An 18,779-nucleotide genomic window follows, 5' to 3' on the forward strand; every position below is an offset into this window, starting at 1 on the left:
TGCCACCTAAAGGTCCAGCATGCTTATGAATGTGCTGAAAAACGCACTTATGCGGTTAGGTGTGGATGAAGTTTTTTTCTAAAAACGGGGTGGTGTGTACGTAAGTTTTTTTTCTAGACGGAGGGGGCAGGATATTCGGTTTTACAAAAACCCTGCTACGTGTGGACAAGGCCTGAGACACAAAAGTGCCCCAGAGACACAAAAAAGAGCAAAAATGAGACACAAAACAAAAGAAAGACGACAAAACTGTCCCAAAGACGCATATAAGGACAAGAATGAGACGAAGAATGACACAAAACGAGACACAAAATAAGAAAAATGAGACACTAAACTCCAGGAAGGAGACTAAACTGTCTCTGCTGTGTTTAATGTCAACAGAAAACATCTCCAGGATGAGGAGAACATCAGCTCTGAAACCAGAAGCTCTCCAGGTCTGGTCCAGATCCAGACCTGAGGAGGAGATAAACCCCTGATGAGAGCTTTGTTTGGGTTGTGAGCTGAGTGATGAATGAAAGTGTGTGAAGATCTCCTGACCTGTTTCAGGATGACTCAAACCCTAAACCATCCTGAGCTCCACCCACTCAGCAGACAGTAAACCTGTTTTATACTTTCAATTAAACACAACTACACTTTCTGATCACACTCCTCAGATTTCACTCAAGTTTCTACGGCACAAACTGCGAATTATGACCAAAAACGACCAAAATTAGATCAAAACAGACCAAAAAACAACAAAGAGGACAAATATGATGAAAAACAGAAAAAGTGACTAAAAGCAGACAGAAATTACCAAAACTAGACAAAATACACAAAAAAGAGGCAAAACATGACCAAAAATAGACAAATATGACCAAAAAAGACAAAAAATTTGATCAAAACAAGACCAAAATACAACAAAAAAAGGATAAATATGATGAAAAACAGACCAAAGTGACTAAAAACAGACAGAAATTACCAAAATTAGACAAAATAAACAAAGAGGCAAAATAGTTATAAAAACAGTGACGTGGATGCAGGGCTCCAGACTGCCACTGAATGTTGCGACTAAAATCTGAGACAGTGTGAGTAAATTTTTCATCTACTTGCACATGTGCAACCAGTAAATTTGCTTTTTTTTAAAAATTATTATTGAATATTTTTTGTTGCTGACAAACTTCTGCTCCACACTTCAGCCCAGTAGTTGAGAGTAATGAAATGAGCTGGTTTATCAACCGACGTTAACACCAAAGAAGAAGAAAGTGGACCGATGTGTGTGAGTGGTGAAGCTCCTGATGGTTCACAAAGCCTTGATTTACATTCAGCCATCAGCCTTATTTTGAACACAAATTCCCCTTTCTGTCCTTCCCTCCTTCCTTCAGGAAACACCATCAGAGCTTGTCTCCATTCCAGCTGCTTCTGAGTTTAGACACATCCTTTACTAGACAGCAACAGCTGGAACCGTTTCATTTCATTTTTTATGGGAATTTTTGGACTTTTCAGCAGCGTCTTCGTCATATCAAGAAATCACTTCTTAGATAAACACTTCCTGTGCTGCTGGAATGGTGACAAAATAAAAGCTCGTACCATTAAAAATACACCTTCAAAATAAAAGCCTGGAGGGAACGGTTATTTTAACAGTAGCAAAACAAAGGTTTGCCAAGTGATGAACTGATCAATAGACTTTTATAAGAGTAATTTACACACAATTTGGTATCCATACATAACATGCACATGCATAACACATGTCTGTGCTCAGCACAAGGTCATTTTTATTAAAGATTTCATCTGTCGGCAATATTACGTCAACTGAGCAGCCTTGGAGGAGGACTGAGCTCTCTGAATGTTTTTCTAGTTATGTTGCGTCAACTGCTGCACAATAAAATTTGAATTGAAAACATTACAGTTTCTGCATTTATTGTTCAAGTATTTATCAGTAATACAATGAAAATGAGAGGAAATGTGAATATTTACTTTGCAAGGCGATGTCAGTGTGCACCCCTAAATTTTCTGCTTGCACTCCTAAAATTTTAAGTTAGGGGCCACTGTGCTCCTAGGAAACAAGTTAGTCTGGAGCCCTGGGAGGTTTCTGCCACCTGCTTCAAGCACCTCGCTTATGTGGAGCATCAGCTGTGAAACCAGATGTCAGGTTTCTCCATTTTATTTGATGGATCTGCACAAAACAGTCTCAGTTTTGAAATGAATGGAGAAATATACATATATTAAAAAAAGAATTTTTAAAAAACCTTTGTTATGAAGCCTCTAAAAAGCTCTGATGGAACCAATAAAAGGAGGTCCTTTTTTCTGCATAAATCAGAATTCCACTGAAAACGTAAACAAAGCCGTTCCGTGCATCACGATATCAGTTCCTTAGAAAAGTCATGAATACCAACAACTTTCATGCATGCTTTTCTTCCAAGCATCAGAAGACTCTGACTTACGCTGGGAGCCATAATGAAGGACAGAAAGTTAGTGAATGTAGCACAATCCAAGGTGGAGTACAACCAGAGAATGGAAACAAAGCCGTCTGATAGCGCCATGACGACGTATTCATCCGCTCCACTCATCAACTAGTTCCACATTATGAGTTCCGACGTAACAACAAAACGCCGTAGGTCGAGGACGTCGTAAACCGAGGACCCCCTGCAGCTTCAGAAGTCCCATAATTAGTGGAATGAAGTCCACCTGTCACATGACCTGTCAGCAGATACACAACTTTTCATAAAGGTCCTAAAGGCTGCAACACCTCAGCAAGAGGCATCGTTAACCAAATACCACCGTGAAGACCAAGGAACTCTCCAAACAAGTCAGGGTTGGGTTATAAAAAAATATCCAAATCTTTAACAATCCCCAGGAGCACCATCAAATCCATCATAGTCCAATGGAAAGAACACGGCACCACAACAAACCTGCCAAGAGAAGGTCATCTACCAAAAGTCATGGACGGAGCAGCACAGAGACCCTGGAGGAGAGGCTGGAGGATCTGTCCATAGAACCACAATAGAGCTGGGCTTTATGAGGGAGTGGCCAGAACAAAGACATTACTTTCAGCTAAAAATAAGAAGACACGTTTGGAGTTTGCAAAAAGACATGTGGGAGACTCCTAACCTGTATGGAGGAAGGAGCTCTGGTCAGAGGAGACTAAAGTTTAACTGTTCGTCCATCATCAGCATCTTTTTGTGTCATTTTAGCTTCTTTTTGTGTCATTTTATTAAATTTTTTGTCGCTTTTGTGTCTTACTGTCTTTTAAAAGCCTTTTAGGACGTAACCTGCCTTCAAAAGCAGCACAGACTCTTGTTTTTTCCATTAAAGTCAGATTTTCTCTTGTAGAATCCTTTAACACACTGTGGCTGCTCATGCACCTGCTGCCTCTGGACCATAGATAAGCAGTAAACACGGTATTTTCCAGTGTTGGCACCGCCTCACAACACAACACTGTTTGTGCAACATGTAAATGCAGCTTTGCAGACAGAACGATTTGATCTGTGGCAGCGTTTGACAAAAGCTGTGAAAGTTGAGAGACATGATCAGATTTTCCTACGTAGGTGGTGTCACACCGAGATGATCGGCTGACATTTTCTCCAAGACTGCAGCTTCCTGCCCAAACCCACACAGAGGCTCCAGTAATGCTGGAGGACCAAGAGCTGCTGCTGCTGCTGCTGCTGCTGCTGCTGCTGGACCAGGGTGTCCAACATGAGGCCCGCGGGCCCAAACAGGGTACAAAAGCGGCCCTCCAGAGGGTAAAAATTCCTGAGGAGACATTAACTGCAGATTGTAAATTAGTAAAACTATAAATTTAAAATCATTTCTAGACCATGACAAGTTGTTTGGATCAGAAAGTAAAATACTAGATTGTTCACTGATCTTTTGTCGTGTTTTGTGTCTTGTTTTTGTAGTATTTTATTTCTCGTTTTTGTCATTCTGCGTTTCGTTTTGGTAATGTCATGTCTTATTTTTGTTTTTGTCTGACTTTTGTCATTTTGTTTCTTATATTTTAGTCATTTGTGTTTCCTTGTCTCACTTGGTTTTTCTCATTTTTTTGTTCTGTCTTGTTTTTTTTTTTTTTGTCTTGTTTTTGTTGTTTTATTTGTCTTATTTGTCTGACTTTTGTTGTTTTGTGTTTTGCTTTGTTGGTTTTTGTCTCATTTTTGCAGTTTTGTGTCTTTTGTCGCTTTGTAACTTTTATGTCAAATTTTTGTTTTGTTTTGTTTCATGTCGTTTGTCTCATTTTTGTCGTTTTGTGTCTTGTTTTTGTAATAATTTGTCTTGTTATATTGTTTTTTGTCGTTTGTCTCATTTTTGTCATTTTGTGTTTCCTTTTTGTCTCGCTTGTGTTTTTTGCCATATTTTGTCATTTTGTGTTTCGTTTTATTCGTTGTTTTTTGTTGTTTTGTTTCCTTTTTGTCTCGCTTGTGTTTTTTTGTCTATTATTTTTTTGGTCGTTCTTTTTTGCTTTTGTGTCGAATTTTGACTCGTTTTTGTCCATTTTTTGTCGCTTTGTAACTTTATCTAACGTTTTGTCTGTTGTTTTTGTTTTGTTTCATGTCGTTCGTCTCATTTTTTGTTGTTTTGTGTCTCGTTTTTGTAATATTTTGTCTTGTTTATGGTCTGACTTTTGTGGTTTTGATCCTCCTGTAAATCCTCTCTGGTTCAGTTCCAGGTGACTAAATGTTGTGTTCCTTTGTCGACACTGTGATCTGGAAGTTGTAATGTGGAAATGATAAACTGAAGCTGAATGTTGATGAAACTGATTTTATTTTTCTTAAGAAATTTCAAGTTGTTCATGATGTTTAGTAAAAAGATAATTCCTTAAATGTGAACATTCGGAACCATGAGGAGTTGTGGTTATTTAGAGGTTATCATGCTGTGGTTTTACTGGTTTTACTGGAGATCAGACTGGACTGAAGGTGGAACCTGGACTAGAATAATTTGACTCTGCTGTTCTGGATAAACCTGCTGCTTCATGAGCTCCGTTTCTGATTTCCATAAACTAAAAACGACCTCCCAGATGGTCCCCAGAGCCGAGGCTTCCAGGACGGTACACGCTGTACGCTGACTAACCAGTTCCAGTGTTTGACGATCTGCCGTCATCGTTCATCTCCTCCCTGAGGCTCAGAGCTCTGTTTGACAGCCGGGAGCTCCACCACACTCAGCTCTCTGCACCTGAGTGAACTTTATGCACACTTTAACCCAAGAAAAGCTCATTTAACAAGACAATGAAGCAGCAACAAATGCCGTGTAGAAGGTTCTGATCTCACAGAGCAGCTTCTTCACAACAACGGCGAGCAGATCAGCAGCTTTAAGGTTTTAAAACGGCGGTGGAGCTGCTGATGTTATTTAAAAGGTGGAGCTGCTGCTGATGTTATTTAAAAGATGGAGCTGCTGCTGATGTTCTTTAAAAGGTGGAGCTGCTGCTATTTAAAAGGTGGAGCTGCTGCTGATGTTATCTGGAAGGTGTGAAGCAGTTTCAGTTTTTAAAATTCACCCAAAACCTACTGGCTGCTTTGAAAGTTTAAAAAAAGAAATCACCAAAATGACACCAATTATCAGCAAGAAACTGTAAACAGCAGGAAGGAGAGTCAGATTTATTAACTTTCCTACAGCCCTTGAACGCACTGTGTGCAACATGCAGTCATTTTTGCCTTTTTTTGTGTTATTTTAGCCTGTTTTTGTGTCATTTTAGCATCTTTTTATGTCAGTTTTGTGTCTTTTTTAGCATCTTTTGTGTCAGTTTTGTGTCTTTATGGCATCTTTTGTGTCGGTTGTGTGTCAATTTTATGTCTTTTTAGCATTTTTTCTGTCAGTTGTGTCTTTCTTGTGTCATTTTAGCATCTTTTTGTCACTTTAGTCTTTGTTATTTTAACATCTTGTGTCATTTTAGCACCATGATTGTGTCAGTTTTGTGTCTTTTTGTGTCATTTTAGCATCTTTTTGTATATTTTTGTGTCATTTTTGCATCATTGTAGCATCTTTTTGTCTCACTAAACAGACGTGCACATGTTTTAATGTATAATAAGGATTAGAGCTGCTTTATATTATTATAACACAACAAACCTAAAAGTATGTTTCTGCACACACAAACCAGAGGAGACGCCTAAACAGACGCACATTCAGAGGACATAAATTCAACCATCTTTATTTCAAAATCTACAAATGAACATCTGGCAATGTCAAATACACACCCAGTGAAAATCAAATCCACAGTTTTCACTTCAGTGCAGCTTTATTCATCAAACTAAACCCATTCCTTCAGTATTAAAGAGTTAAAAGCAGCCACTCGTCGGTACATTTGAGCGTCTGTTTGCATGTTCTGGTTCCCTTCATGGGAAAATCTCCAGGTGTCCTCCAAACCAAAGAGTCGACCTCAAACTGAGGCAGCAGAGACACCAACACAATGGTTAAACTGATCCATATTCCAATCGCTGCAGAACACCTGCATGCCGACAACCTCGATTATGTCGGCGCAGAAAAGAGGCCACGCCAAAAAAAAAAAAACAGAAAAAAGAAAAGAAAAAGAGTCTCACACTTTAAACCTTCCTGCTGTGATCGCGTTACTTTGTGGTCGTATAAAAATTAAAAACCCACATGCAGTCAGATCGTACAAAAGTTTAAAAAGTAAGAAAAAAAAACAGCAAAAATACCTTAAAAAGTTCCTAAAATACTGTCAGTCAATTCCAAGCTGCCAGACTGAACAGCTGAGCAACTAAATACTGAGTCTGTGTCAAAAATAAACTCAGAAATACTGTAGAAATGCTGCTTCTGACAGCGTCGTTCTGTTGGTCCACAAAGGTTCTTTAATTATTCTACCTAAAATCAGCAGCAGCCTCCTGATCGACCGTCTCTGGCCTGTTTTAACCTTTTTTATCATAAACTGGAAATTTAAGCTTGATTTCCATGCGATTCTTTCCATCTTTTATTCTATTTTCTGCCGTAATCAGATGTAGATGTTGGTTATGATCCTGAGCTTTCTGCTGCAGCTTTCTGTGCGTTTTCATTTTTAAAACAACCTCCAAGCGGTGACTTGAACGCTGAGAATGTCAGACTTAGATGAAGGTTTCACACGTTGGTGCTGGTGGAGAACCGGTTCGAGCTGCAATAAAGATCCACATGGTGGAGATGAAGTTCATCTGCAGGACCAGAGATTCACCAGGCAGGCAGCCAGCATGCTGCTTGCTGGTTTGAAGTTTAAAAAGAAGAGTAAAAGCAGCAGAGACACGAGTCGAGTCCATAAACTGAGAGCGAAACCAGGATTCAGAGGTTTGAGAGTTGAGTTTAAGACAGATTGAATCCTGGATTGTATGAGGAGAATGATGAGTCAGATTCTTCCCTAAAACATGATTTCATGGTTTAATTTCAGGCAGAAACACCAAACCGTAATCCAGAAGCATCATCAAAATGATCCAGAACCGTCCCTTAAAAAAGAAGCTACTAAAAATCACGTCCTCCAGAAGTAAAGGCAAAAATCACATCATTATGTTTATGTTTCACCTGAAAAAAAAAAAAACAAGAAATGGAAGAAATTCTCAGTAAAATCTTCTGTAACGTGTTTTGATGCTGCTGCTCAGAACGAAGCGACATGAATCCGTCTGTCCATTAATCCGTCCTTTAATCTGTCTACCTGGTGAAAGCTCTGCTCTGATTCGCTCGAACGACGTCGTCGGGCGACAGCGTGTCGAAGCGGAAAGGTTGGATGGGTGAAAGTGGGCCAAGCTGCTCCTGTGATCTTTGGAAACCCGCCTCCTGGACCTTCAGCTTCATCATCCTCGCCTGTCTGCGGCTCTGAATCGACAAACTGATGGCAAAAACCGACGGTGGAGCAAAAACAGAAGAAGTGAGGCGGAGGGGAGCGGGGGAGGTCGGGGAGGGGAGGTCTCCGTCCGGCTGAAGGGCCATGAGCGCGCTCAGATCGATGCTCTGACCCGGTTTGGGGCCTCGGTGGTTTGGTTTGTGGTGTGGAGCTGTACTTTCCGCCTCGCTGCGCTCTGGTTTCGCTGGTGAAAGCAGCGAGGCGAGGCACAGCGGCGACCCAGATGAGCTGCTGGAGGTTTCTGCACAGACGCCAGGGGGGAGTTCCTGAGGCCGAGCCCAGGACGCCGAGGACACCGGGGTCCTCTGGGTCCTCTGGGTCCTCTGGGTCCTCTGGGTCCTCTGGGTCCTCTGGGTCCTCTGGGTCCTCTGGTGCTGAGAGGCAAGATCGGACAGAGACAGGGTTTGGTTCTGGATAGGAGAGACGCTGCTGGACTGGTTGAGCTGGGAGTGCTCCTGGATCAGATCAGCCAATGACGGGCTTCCCTTTGGATCAGCTGACAGCTGAGAATTCTGCAGGATCGACCCGAGTCCGAACCCGGGATGAGAAGGAGTCAGGGTCTGGACTTTAAGGCCGTTCAGCTGCAGGTTACTGAGGGAAACCGAAAGTTTGGAGGGAGCCGAAGTCTGAGAAACGTTTAGAGACGCCAACGTCCCCAGAGACAGATGACTCAGCAGGGATGGAGGAGACCTGGCTCCGCCCATTTTACCCTTCTGCTCGTGCTCAGACATGAGCTGGGCCAGACTGGTACCGATACCTGGACTCACACCTGCAGGGTTTAACTTTAGACCACTAACTGGACTCACACCTGTAGGGTTTATATTTAGACTGGTACCGCTGCTAACTGGGCTATGTGGCAATAAAAGGTGAGATAAGTTGAGTTTTGTGTTGTGTGATGTGACGTCTGTGAGAGCAGCAGACAGGAAGGCTCCTTACCTTACGAAAGCCAAGTGAGGATGACGAGGAGGAAGGAGAGAAACCAGACGGATCAGCCGTAAACAGAAGAGCAGAGAGAAGGCATTTTTTTAAAACACTGAACTTGAATGTGTCACCTCATATGTACAACAGCACTGTAAAGTTAGCAGAATACTAATAAATACGATTTAACATCAGCTTTTATTCAGTGTCCTCTGGAGAAAACAGCCTCAGATTCCAGATTATTGCAGTGAAATGCACTGAGAACCCGTTCCAGACCGAAATAATAATAAGAACTAGAAAAGCAGAGCGCAGTCCTCCTCCAAGGCTGCTCATTCCCCCATACGGCACTGTCAAAAACGCAGCTTTTTAAAAATAAATTCAGCATTTGTTTATTAGTTATTGATGACCACAAATCACAGCACCGAAGAATGTGGCCATTTAGTTTTCAGTCATTTTTAATAACTTTCAGTTCCTTCTGAGCTGATTTAAGTAATTTTGATCAATTTTTGAGTCATTTTGGGAAGATTTTTGTCATTTCTGACAACTTTTGTATAACTCTGGACAAATTTTCTGCAATTTTGGATCATTTTCAAGTCATTTATGTATGATTTTTACAGCATCTTGGACAAATTCAGTGGAATCTGCAAATCTTCAGTCATTCTGGCAGACACGATATGACAAAAACGAGACACAAAACGTCAAAAACGAGACACGAGACAAAAACAAGACACAACAAAAACAACACAAAATGACAAAAATGACACACAAAATGTCAAAAACAAGACACAAAACAACAAAAACAGAACACAAAACGACAAAAACAAGACACAAAACAACAGAATAGAGACAGAAAACGACAAAAACAAGACACAAAACAACAGAAACGAGACACGGAACGACAAAAACGTCATCAACAGGTTCTGCTAACATATTGTAGGACACATTCCATGTATAATAATTATCATTTTTAAAAAATAAAATGAAAAAAGGAGATTTCAATTCTAACTGTTTTTTCAGAGGTTCAGTTTGGTCATCGGGGGGAGGACAAGAGAAAAATGGTATTTTAGGGGAACTCCAGACTTATTTGGTATTTAAAACATTTAAAACATTCTTTTCTCCTAGTTTTTACAGATTTGGTCTCAGGACAAAAACATTTACACAGGACTGAATGTTTTAGGATTTTATAGATGGATTATTGGATGTAAAATGTCCTCCAGTTCTGGAATGAATCTTTTATTCTCTCGGTTCCAGTGGTTGAGAACCGCTGCTGTAACGTGTTCCTACAGGTGACATGTTGTATTTATGTGGTTCTCGGTGTACCTTTCTCAGCCTCCGGTTTGGTTCGTTGGGGAAGCGGCGTTTTCTCCTTCGCCGCCGGAGTTTTCTCCTCGGTCGTAGTCCTGGTGACTGGAGCCGTTTTAGAGTCTTCAGACAGAACGGCGTCCAGAGCCCTCTGAGGGTCGAAGCCACATCTGATGGCGGCCTGGGTCAGAACCGAGTCCGGTACGGCGTCTCCCAGCACGGTCCGCATGTGGTCCAGACAGGAGTACAGCTTGGCTAAAGGAAGACAGAAGATTTTAAAAAATACAGATTAAAATGAGAATAAATCTATTTCTAATTCAGGAAGATGCCACCGTCTTCAAGCACAAGAATCAAAAAGAATCAGGAACATTTTGGAAGATGACTGGAGTAAAACATCAACAGCAAAAAAAATTTGTTTTGTTTTAAAATTAAACTACATAAATAATACACAAAAAACCCTAACATAATAAGTATAGAAAGCTCTAAAAACCGTTTTTAAATCAATAAATTAAAAAAGTAAAATATACCAAAAAAATCTATCATAATATTTAAAAGATCTCTAAAATAAAAAACATTTTTAATCAACAAAAAATCCCAATATAAAAAATCTCTAAAAAACAACATTTTTAATCAACAAATTAATATAATATTTTTAAAAATATATCAAAAAAACTAGCATAATATGGAAAAAAATATTTTAAAAATCTCTTTAAAAAAGCTACACTTTTAATCAACAAATTAATAAAAAATTTAAAAATACATCAAAAAAGTGACCACAATGTGCAAAAAAATTTACAAATCTCTAACAAAAAGACTTTTTTATATCAACAAATGAAAAAATATTTTCGAGAACATCCCAAAAAATATATAAAACATTAAAATATCTAAGAAATATCAAACCAAACATATATAAAAATAAAATATTAAAATGCATGAAAAATATCAGAAGATTATTACAAAATATAAAAGAATTTACACGAAATGTCCAAAAACATTTTCAAAAAATCATCTTTCTACAACAACAAACTGGGGCCACAGAGGAAAAATAAAAGACATGTAGGTGTTTATATATATATATACACTACTCACAATAAGTTAGGGATATTGTTATTTACATGAGTGCTTTTCCTATTTGGTCTGAATTTTAATGAAATAAGTCATAGTTCCCTTTGATATTACTATTAATGAATGAAAAGAAGCACCATTTTCGTTAGTACAACATTTGTTACCCCAACAATTCAGACAATAACAAAGATAGCCCCAAATAACCAAAACTGACAAAGTCAGTAGCAGGTGTTTCTACCATTTGCCGCAATGACAGCTTGACAGCGATGTCTCATGCTCCTAACTAGCCTCATGATGTTGTTCTGAGGCAATGCGTTCCACTCCTCCACAAGTGCTACATGCAATTCTGCCAGGTCATGTGGGGGTGGGGTACGAGCATCCAGTCGCTGCTTCAGCTGGTCCCAGATGTGCTCTATGGGGTTCAGGTCAGGGGACATTGCTGGCCATACCATATGAGGCACTCCGACTTCCTGAAGTCGAGCTGTGACAATTCTGGCACCATGTGGTGGAGCATTATCATTCAAGAACAGGAAGTTGGGGGTGTGCTGGCGGAATTGGGGAATGATGATGGGTTCTATGATGTCTATGAGATAAGAACGTGCAGTGACTGTGCCATCTACAATCACCAAATCTGTTTTGTGCTGACTGGTGACGCCTGCCCAGACTGTTGCACCTCCTCCATCAAAGCGAACCCTGGGGACCATGTTGACCTCGGCGTATCGCTCACCTTGCCTTCTCCAGCAACGCTGGTGACCATCATTTCTGTGCAAGGTGACCCGACAATCGTCAGTGAACAGGACGGTAGACCACTGCTGCATTGTCCAGGTCACATGGTCTTGTGCCCACTGCAACCGGTCACAGCGGTGTCTTGGTGTCAGTGGAGTCACCTGCAACGGTCGTCTGGCATTCAAGCCAAAGCGGTGGAGTCGGTTGCGAATGGTTTGTCTGGAAACCCTAGTACCCCTCACTTCTCGTAAACAGGCCTGCAGCTGTGTGGCAGTTGCATAACGGTGTCTGAGTGCATAGGTCCTTAGGTACTGGTCATCATTGCGGTCCATCACTTGTGGGGCTCCACTCCTGGGTCTGTCACCAACACTGCCAGTAGTTCTGTGTCTTGCTGCAAGTCTGCTGATGACACTTTGAGACACACCAAGTTCACGAGCAACATCTGACTGGCTTCTACCGACCTGAAGGCGCGCTATGGCCAGGTGGCGCTGCACGTCCGTTAAGTGACGTCGTGTGTTCATGGCTGCTTGAATGATGAACTGGGAATGACTTACTGACAATACCAGCTTTTTATACCCCCAGAATGTTGAAATTGATGCCGCATTGAAAAGGGTTGTCTTTTTGTATTTTTTGGTATTGGCCCAATATGTAAGGCGTACTGTACACAGTGAGACCATTACGTGGAAAACACAAAATGAGGTGTGTCTAGCACCCTAATACAATTGCCTCCCTATCCCCAAAATCACTGAAGTGAAACAAACACCTTATGTATGAAATCCACTGAGGACCTCACAATATCCCTAACTTATTGTGAGTAGTGTATATATATATATATATATATATATATATATATAAACTGGGAAAATATCTGTAAAATATTGATATTTTTTCAGATTTAAATACAGTAAAACATGGTGCGGGTCGCTCAGTTCAGCGTTTTCTTTCTACAAACCAAACCGACGATAGAAAAGGAATTCACTGAAATATGATCAAATGTCAATATCCAGGAGCTGCAGTGTCTCATCTGTAAATTATACAGTAAATACTGGTACCTTGATCCAGGGGGTCCAGGTTGTGGCTGACAGTGGGAGACATGGGAACATCCTCCTCCTCATATTCTTCCTCCTCCAGAGGCTCCTCTTTCGGTGTTTGTCTCTCCTGACGAGAGTAGATGAACTGATTCGCTGCAAGAACCAAACATGTCTTTATTTACTATTACTATATTAAAAATATAAAAAATATTTTTTTAATGAACAATACTAAAAAATATTTTAAAAATATATCAAAAATGTATCATAATATGAAAAAAATCATTTAAAAAAATCTCTACAAAAAACAACAAAAAAAGAACTATTTTTTAAATCAAAAAATTTAAATATTATTGGAAAATCTACCAAAAATCTATCATAATATGAAAGAAATATTAAAAATCTCTAAAAATATATTTTTTAATCAACAAATAAAAAATACATATCAAAAAAATACCAAAATCTATCATAATATGAAAAGAGATTAAAAATCTAAAAAAAAAATCTGTTTTAATCAACTAATTCAAAAGTATTTTACAAATATAACAAAAAATCTATCATAAAATGAAAAAAAGATTAAAAATTCCTAAAATTAAATTATAAATTAAAAAATATTTGAAAACATGCCATAAATCTATCATGAGGAAAAACCTTAAAAATCTAAAAAAAAAACAACTCATTTATAATCAACCAATTTAAAAATGTTTTTTAAATATACCAAAAAATCTATTATAATATGAAAAAACATTTAAAAATGTATTTTAAAAATGACTTTTTATCAACAAATTATAAAATATATTTTGAAAATATTTTAAAACATTAAAATATAAATAAAAAGAAATATTACACCAATCTTATAAAAAATTAATATTAAAACACATGAAAAATACCAAAAGATTATTACAAAATAAAAAAGAATTTACATAAAATGTCTAAATATATTTTCCAAAACTCATCTTTCTATGACAACAAACCGAAACCTGTCAGCCACAGAGGAAAAATTAAAGACAAGTGTGTGATTATTTCTATATATACACTGATAAACTGTAAAAACTGGGAAAATGATGGAAAATATCTGTAAAATAGACTTTTCTTTAATAGTCTCACTATTTGTATTTTTATTGTTCCTGTGCAACACATCTGTTTACTTCCTGTTTATCTGTTTATTGTTATTTACTTTACATTTTGTACTGGTGTTATTTTTAGGGCTGGAACTTTAACGCGTTAATTTTGTTTAATTAATTACCGCGAAAATAACGCGTTAAAAATAATAACGCAATTAGTTGCACCCTCCTCAGTTCCCTCATTTCTGGTAACTCTGATGAACACTCCAGCCCAGTAGGTGGCGGTAATGAACCTAAAGTCTGTTTGTAGCCATGAAGAAGAAGCACAGGAAGCACTGAGTGAAGTCAGGCTCTGGTGAACAGTGAAGGAAGACAAGATTGAACTTGTTGAACAGAAAGTTTCCTTTTAAAAATCTTCCTGATGGCAGCTTGGATAAAAGCCTGGTTGTGTGCAAATTGTACAACAAAGAGTTTTCTGATCACTGCGTCACTTCAAGCCGACGGTATCACCTCAATGTAAAACATGTTGCTGTTAGCACCAGAGCTAACGTTAGCTACGAGTCATGCTAACGGCTAACGGTGTAGCCATCCCATAATAGACCACTTTTCTAGACAGTGCTTGAGTTTACAGAAAGTCTTAAAATGTTGAATAAAATCGCTATAATTGCACTTAGATTTGCAGTAATCTGTGAATGTAGCAGACAGATGAAAAATGCAGATAAATAGAAATGAAACATTTTTGTGGTTTAAGTTTTTACTCCGTCGAGGCTCTGCCTCCTTGGAGGAGGAATAACCTAAACAACAAAAATATCTCTTTTAATAACTTAATTATAAACTATTTGTTTATAAAAAATTACATAAATAAAAATTGATATTCCTGTAAAAAGAACCATCAAAATGACAGCATTTATCAGACCCAGAAAAGATGAAAACAGAATGAATCTCTGGATTTTCAACTTTCTGAAGCTCCTTGAACTACTTATGCTGATTTTATGTGCCATACAGTGGAAAAAACAACTAAATTCAGGCTTGAAGTCATCAAAATCACTTTTTTTCTATATGTCCAATTTTCCTTTTGTAAATAAATTTTAAATTATAAACACGTATATGTCTATTCATTGATTCAACTGTCAACCACAATTTTATTTGAATTGAAAAATTTCACTTATTGTGTCAAATATTGCTATTTACAAAACTGCAATTAATTGCGATTAATTCATTACAAAGCCTGTAATTAATTAGAATAAATTTTTTTAAATCGTGTCCCACCACCAGTTATTTTATTTATTTATTCCAATTATTATTTTTTTTAAACACTATTCCTTGGCATCCACTTCGACATTTTGCGTTTTGTACTTTGTATTCTGTTTTGATTTCTGTTTAACTGCTAATCTCTGTTATTGTGTTTATTTCACTAATGTTTGTTTGTTGTCCTCTGGATGAATAAAGCTGATCTGATCTTAAACTATGAGGTGTGATGTCTGATTTAAACAGCACATCGCTCCTCATAAAACTTTATTTACTCTGATTTAAGGCTTCTTGAATTTTAAACTTTATTTAAAAGAGCAGGTTGACGTGCAGGCTTCACACATGCACAGCAAACATCACTGAAGGACATGAGAAAATAGCCTTTTTCTTTATTTTAACATATTATTTTGATATTTCTGATGATGCACTCCTCTACAAAATCCCCAAAATCATTCGGAATGAGTCATTCTTTCCAAACAGAGTTTTTCAACCCATCTTCTGAAAACTCCTGTATTCTTTCATGTCACAATAAAGATCAGAGATAAACAACACATCTCTGTGTCAGTTTTTCCAGCATCGTGCAGCTTTTCTCTGAGGCATCATTCGGAGTTTTCCCGTCACGCCGCTGACGGGAAAACACAATGAAATTCACCATTACGTCGAATAAAATCATGGATTTACTGGATTATTTATAATATTTTGGATAATTTAAGTACACAAGTCACCAAAATAGAGTCGTTTTTAGTCGTTTTCATGAGGAAATGTTACCTATTAAACCAGAGGTGTAAAACATGCGGCCCGTGGGCCAAAAGCGGTCCTCCAGAGGGTCCAATCCGGTCCTCAAAGTGTAAAAATTCCAGAGAAGACGTTAACTGCAGATTGTAAATTAGTAAAACAATAATTTTAAAATAATTTCTAGACCATGACAAGTTGTTTGGATCAGAAAATAAAATACTAGGTTGTTCATTGATTGTTTGTCTCATTTTTTGCAATATTTTGTCTAGTTTTTGTTTTTTGTTGTTTTGTTTTTCCTTTTTGTCCCACTTGTTTTTTGTCTAATTTTTGTCATTTTGTGTTTTGCTTTGTTGTTCTGTGTCATTTTTGTTGTTTTGTGGGGGGTTTTGTCTCTCGCTTGTGTTGTTAGTCCATTTTGTTGTTTTGTTTCTTGATTTGTCTCATTTGTGTCATTTGTGTAATTTTTTGTCTTGTATTTGTTGTCTGATTTTTGTCGTTTGTCTCATGTTTTTGACATTTTGTTTTTTTGTCCTTTTGTGTTTCCTTTTTGTCTTGCTTGTGTTTTTTGTTTTATTTTTTTGTCATTTTGTGTTTAGCTTTATTTGTTGTTTTGTGTGTCGTTTTTGTCTTTTGGTGTTTCTTTTTGTCTCGCTTGTGTAGTTTGACTATTTTTTGTAGTTTTGTTTTTTGTCATTTTTGTCTTGTTTCATTTGTGTGATTTTTTTGTCTTATTTTTGTTCACTTTTTTTGGTCTGTAAGTTTTCAATGAAATTTTTTTGTTTCTTTTTTTATTTTGTGTCATTTGTCGCATTTTTTGTCATTTTATTTCTCGATTTTGTTGTTTTGTGCCTTTTTTGTAATGTTTTGTCTTGTTTTTGTCCTTTTTTTAGTTGTCTCATGTTTTTGTTGTTTTGTTTCTTTTTTGTCATTTTTGTCTCGTTTGTGTCAATGTGATTTTTTTTTGTCTTTTTTGTTTCATGTCATTTGTTGTCATTTAATTTCTTAATTTTGTTGTTTTGTGCATTATTTTTGTAATATTTTGTCTTGTTTGTGATGTTTTTGTCTTGTCTTAGTTGTTTGTCTCATGTTTTTGTCATTTTGTTTCTTCTTTTTGTCTTGTTTGTGTCATTTGTCTGTTTTTTGTCCATTTTTTTTCACTTTTTTGTTTCGTTTTGTCTCATTTTTTTGTCATTTTGTTTCTCTATTATGCTGTGATTTTACTGGTCCGATCCACTGGAGATCAAACTGAATTGGAACCTGAACTACGATGACTTTGACACCCCTGGATTAGAGCTTTAATGATGTCCAAATAATGAATAAACATAAATCGTTTATGTTTATATTGGCATCCATGGATCCGGCCGATGACCAACCTGTTGCTGGTGAAATGCAGCAGTAGTCGTCCTCCACAGACTGTCCGTACATGTCATCATCCTCGAAGTCTGGAATAAATAAATCATTTAAGTTGGTTGTTTTTGGGGGGGTTTTTTGGCTTCACCCAAACAAACACACACATGTGGGAAACAGTGAGGTGTTCTGTGACAGCTGCCACTCTGCCCTGTCAGCAACTTTACAAACACAACAAACTGTAGCTCAGCAGTGAGGTTATTAATACAATTATTTAACTAATTAACTGAGACTTAACAGGTCAGTGAGCTCAGGAGGCGCCAGTGTAGCCTGATGCAGCCTTTAGATAATAATTTGATAGATTGTAATACTGGATAGTTAGCATGCTAGTTAGGGTAAACATTAGCTTCACTGTTAATTAGCGACACGACACATGGAGGTTTAGCATAACAAAATTAGTCTGACAACTGCTGTAAACAAGCAAACATTTATTTATTTTGTGCTCGGTGCCACGCCAGCAGTTAAACCAGCTAGTGTTAGCCGCTCAGCTAAAACTCTCTGTTGTTGGTTGTAGCGCTAGCGGCTAACGGGTTTAGCGGCTAACTAGCTCAGCGGCTAACGAGGCCTTGCCGTAAACTGACAATAACAACTGGTTTAAGTTAACTACCTTCATCGTAGTTGTAACCACGAACATTTCTGTGGCGAGACATGGTGCTTGTATGCCTTCTGTCCGCCCCGGGGTCACTGTTTTAGGGCTCCCAGGCTGCTGCTGCTGCTGCTGCGGCTACATGTGTCTCACCGCCCGGTTGCCATCGCTGCTGCTGCCGCTACGGAGGTTAGCCTCCCGCTGGGTGAAGTTAGCCTCCAGCAGCTAGCTTTCATTTAATTTAAAAATACTGAAATATATTTATAACGTCTTTAATTGGTTTTATTCACGTGTTTCATAGACATTTAACAGTCAAATAATTAAATACAAAAAATAATAAATTTGCTTTCAGACAAGTTTTTGTGACGTCATTTCCGGCTGTAGTTTCAATGGACCTGGGATTAGATCAATACTGATCAATATCCTCGCAAAAGGTTTTTAGAATTACATTTAAATATATAAAAATATTTTAAAAACAAAGCATTTTATCACAACATATTTTAAATAATGTCAAATCTAAATAAAAATCGAAAATATTGAAAATATATATATTCAAAAAAGAAATCAATCATAAAAATGTATTACAAATATTTTTAAAAATTAAAAAAACAAAAAATTTTATCAAAACATTTTAAAAAATAGAAAATCAAATTAAAAATCTCACAATGTTAAAAATAAATATATTTTTAAAAATCAAGCATAAACGTATATTAGAATTTTTTTAAAAATTAAAAAACAAAAGATTTTGTCAAAACGTATTTTAAATAATCTAAAATCAATATAAAAATCGAAAATATCCAAATTACATAAATTTTTTTAAAAAATCAAACATTAGGCATTAGAAATGTTCAAAAATATTTCAAAAAAATAAAATATTTTTATCAAAACATATTTTCAATAATCAAAATAAAAATCAC

General features: G+C 37.4%; 1 protein-coding gene across 1 annotated transcript in view; it reads right to left on the reverse strand.

Annotated features, from left to right (window-relative positions):
* The window catches only part of hbs1l (HBS1-like translational GTPase), a 45,746-nt gene extending 27,689 nt beyond the window's left edge, over positions 1-18,057 (reverse strand). The window contains exons 1-4 of the mRNA XM_055015805.1: positions 17,884-18,057; positions 17,243-17,311; positions 12,847-12,978; positions 10,022-10,258 (exon numbers count right to left, since the gene is read on the reverse strand). Of these exons, the coding sequence (XP_054871780.1) occupies positions 10,022-10,258; positions 12,847-12,978; positions 17,243-17,311; positions 17,884-17,926 (481 nt within the window). The 5' untranslated portion in view covers positions 17,927-18,057. The remainder of the gene's footprint in view (positions 1-10,021; positions 10,259-12,846; positions 12,979-17,242; positions 17,312-17,883) is intronic.
* Positions 18,058-18,779: the final 722 nt, after the last annotated feature.

The sequence above is a fragment of the Amphiprion ocellaris genome, chromosome 12 (genome assembly GCF_022539595.1).
Source record: "Amphiprion ocellaris isolate individual 3 ecotype Okinawa chromosome 12, ASM2253959v1, whole genome shotgun sequence".
NCBI lineage: Eukaryota > Metazoa > Chordata > Actinopteri > Pomacentridae > Amphiprion > Amphiprion ocellaris.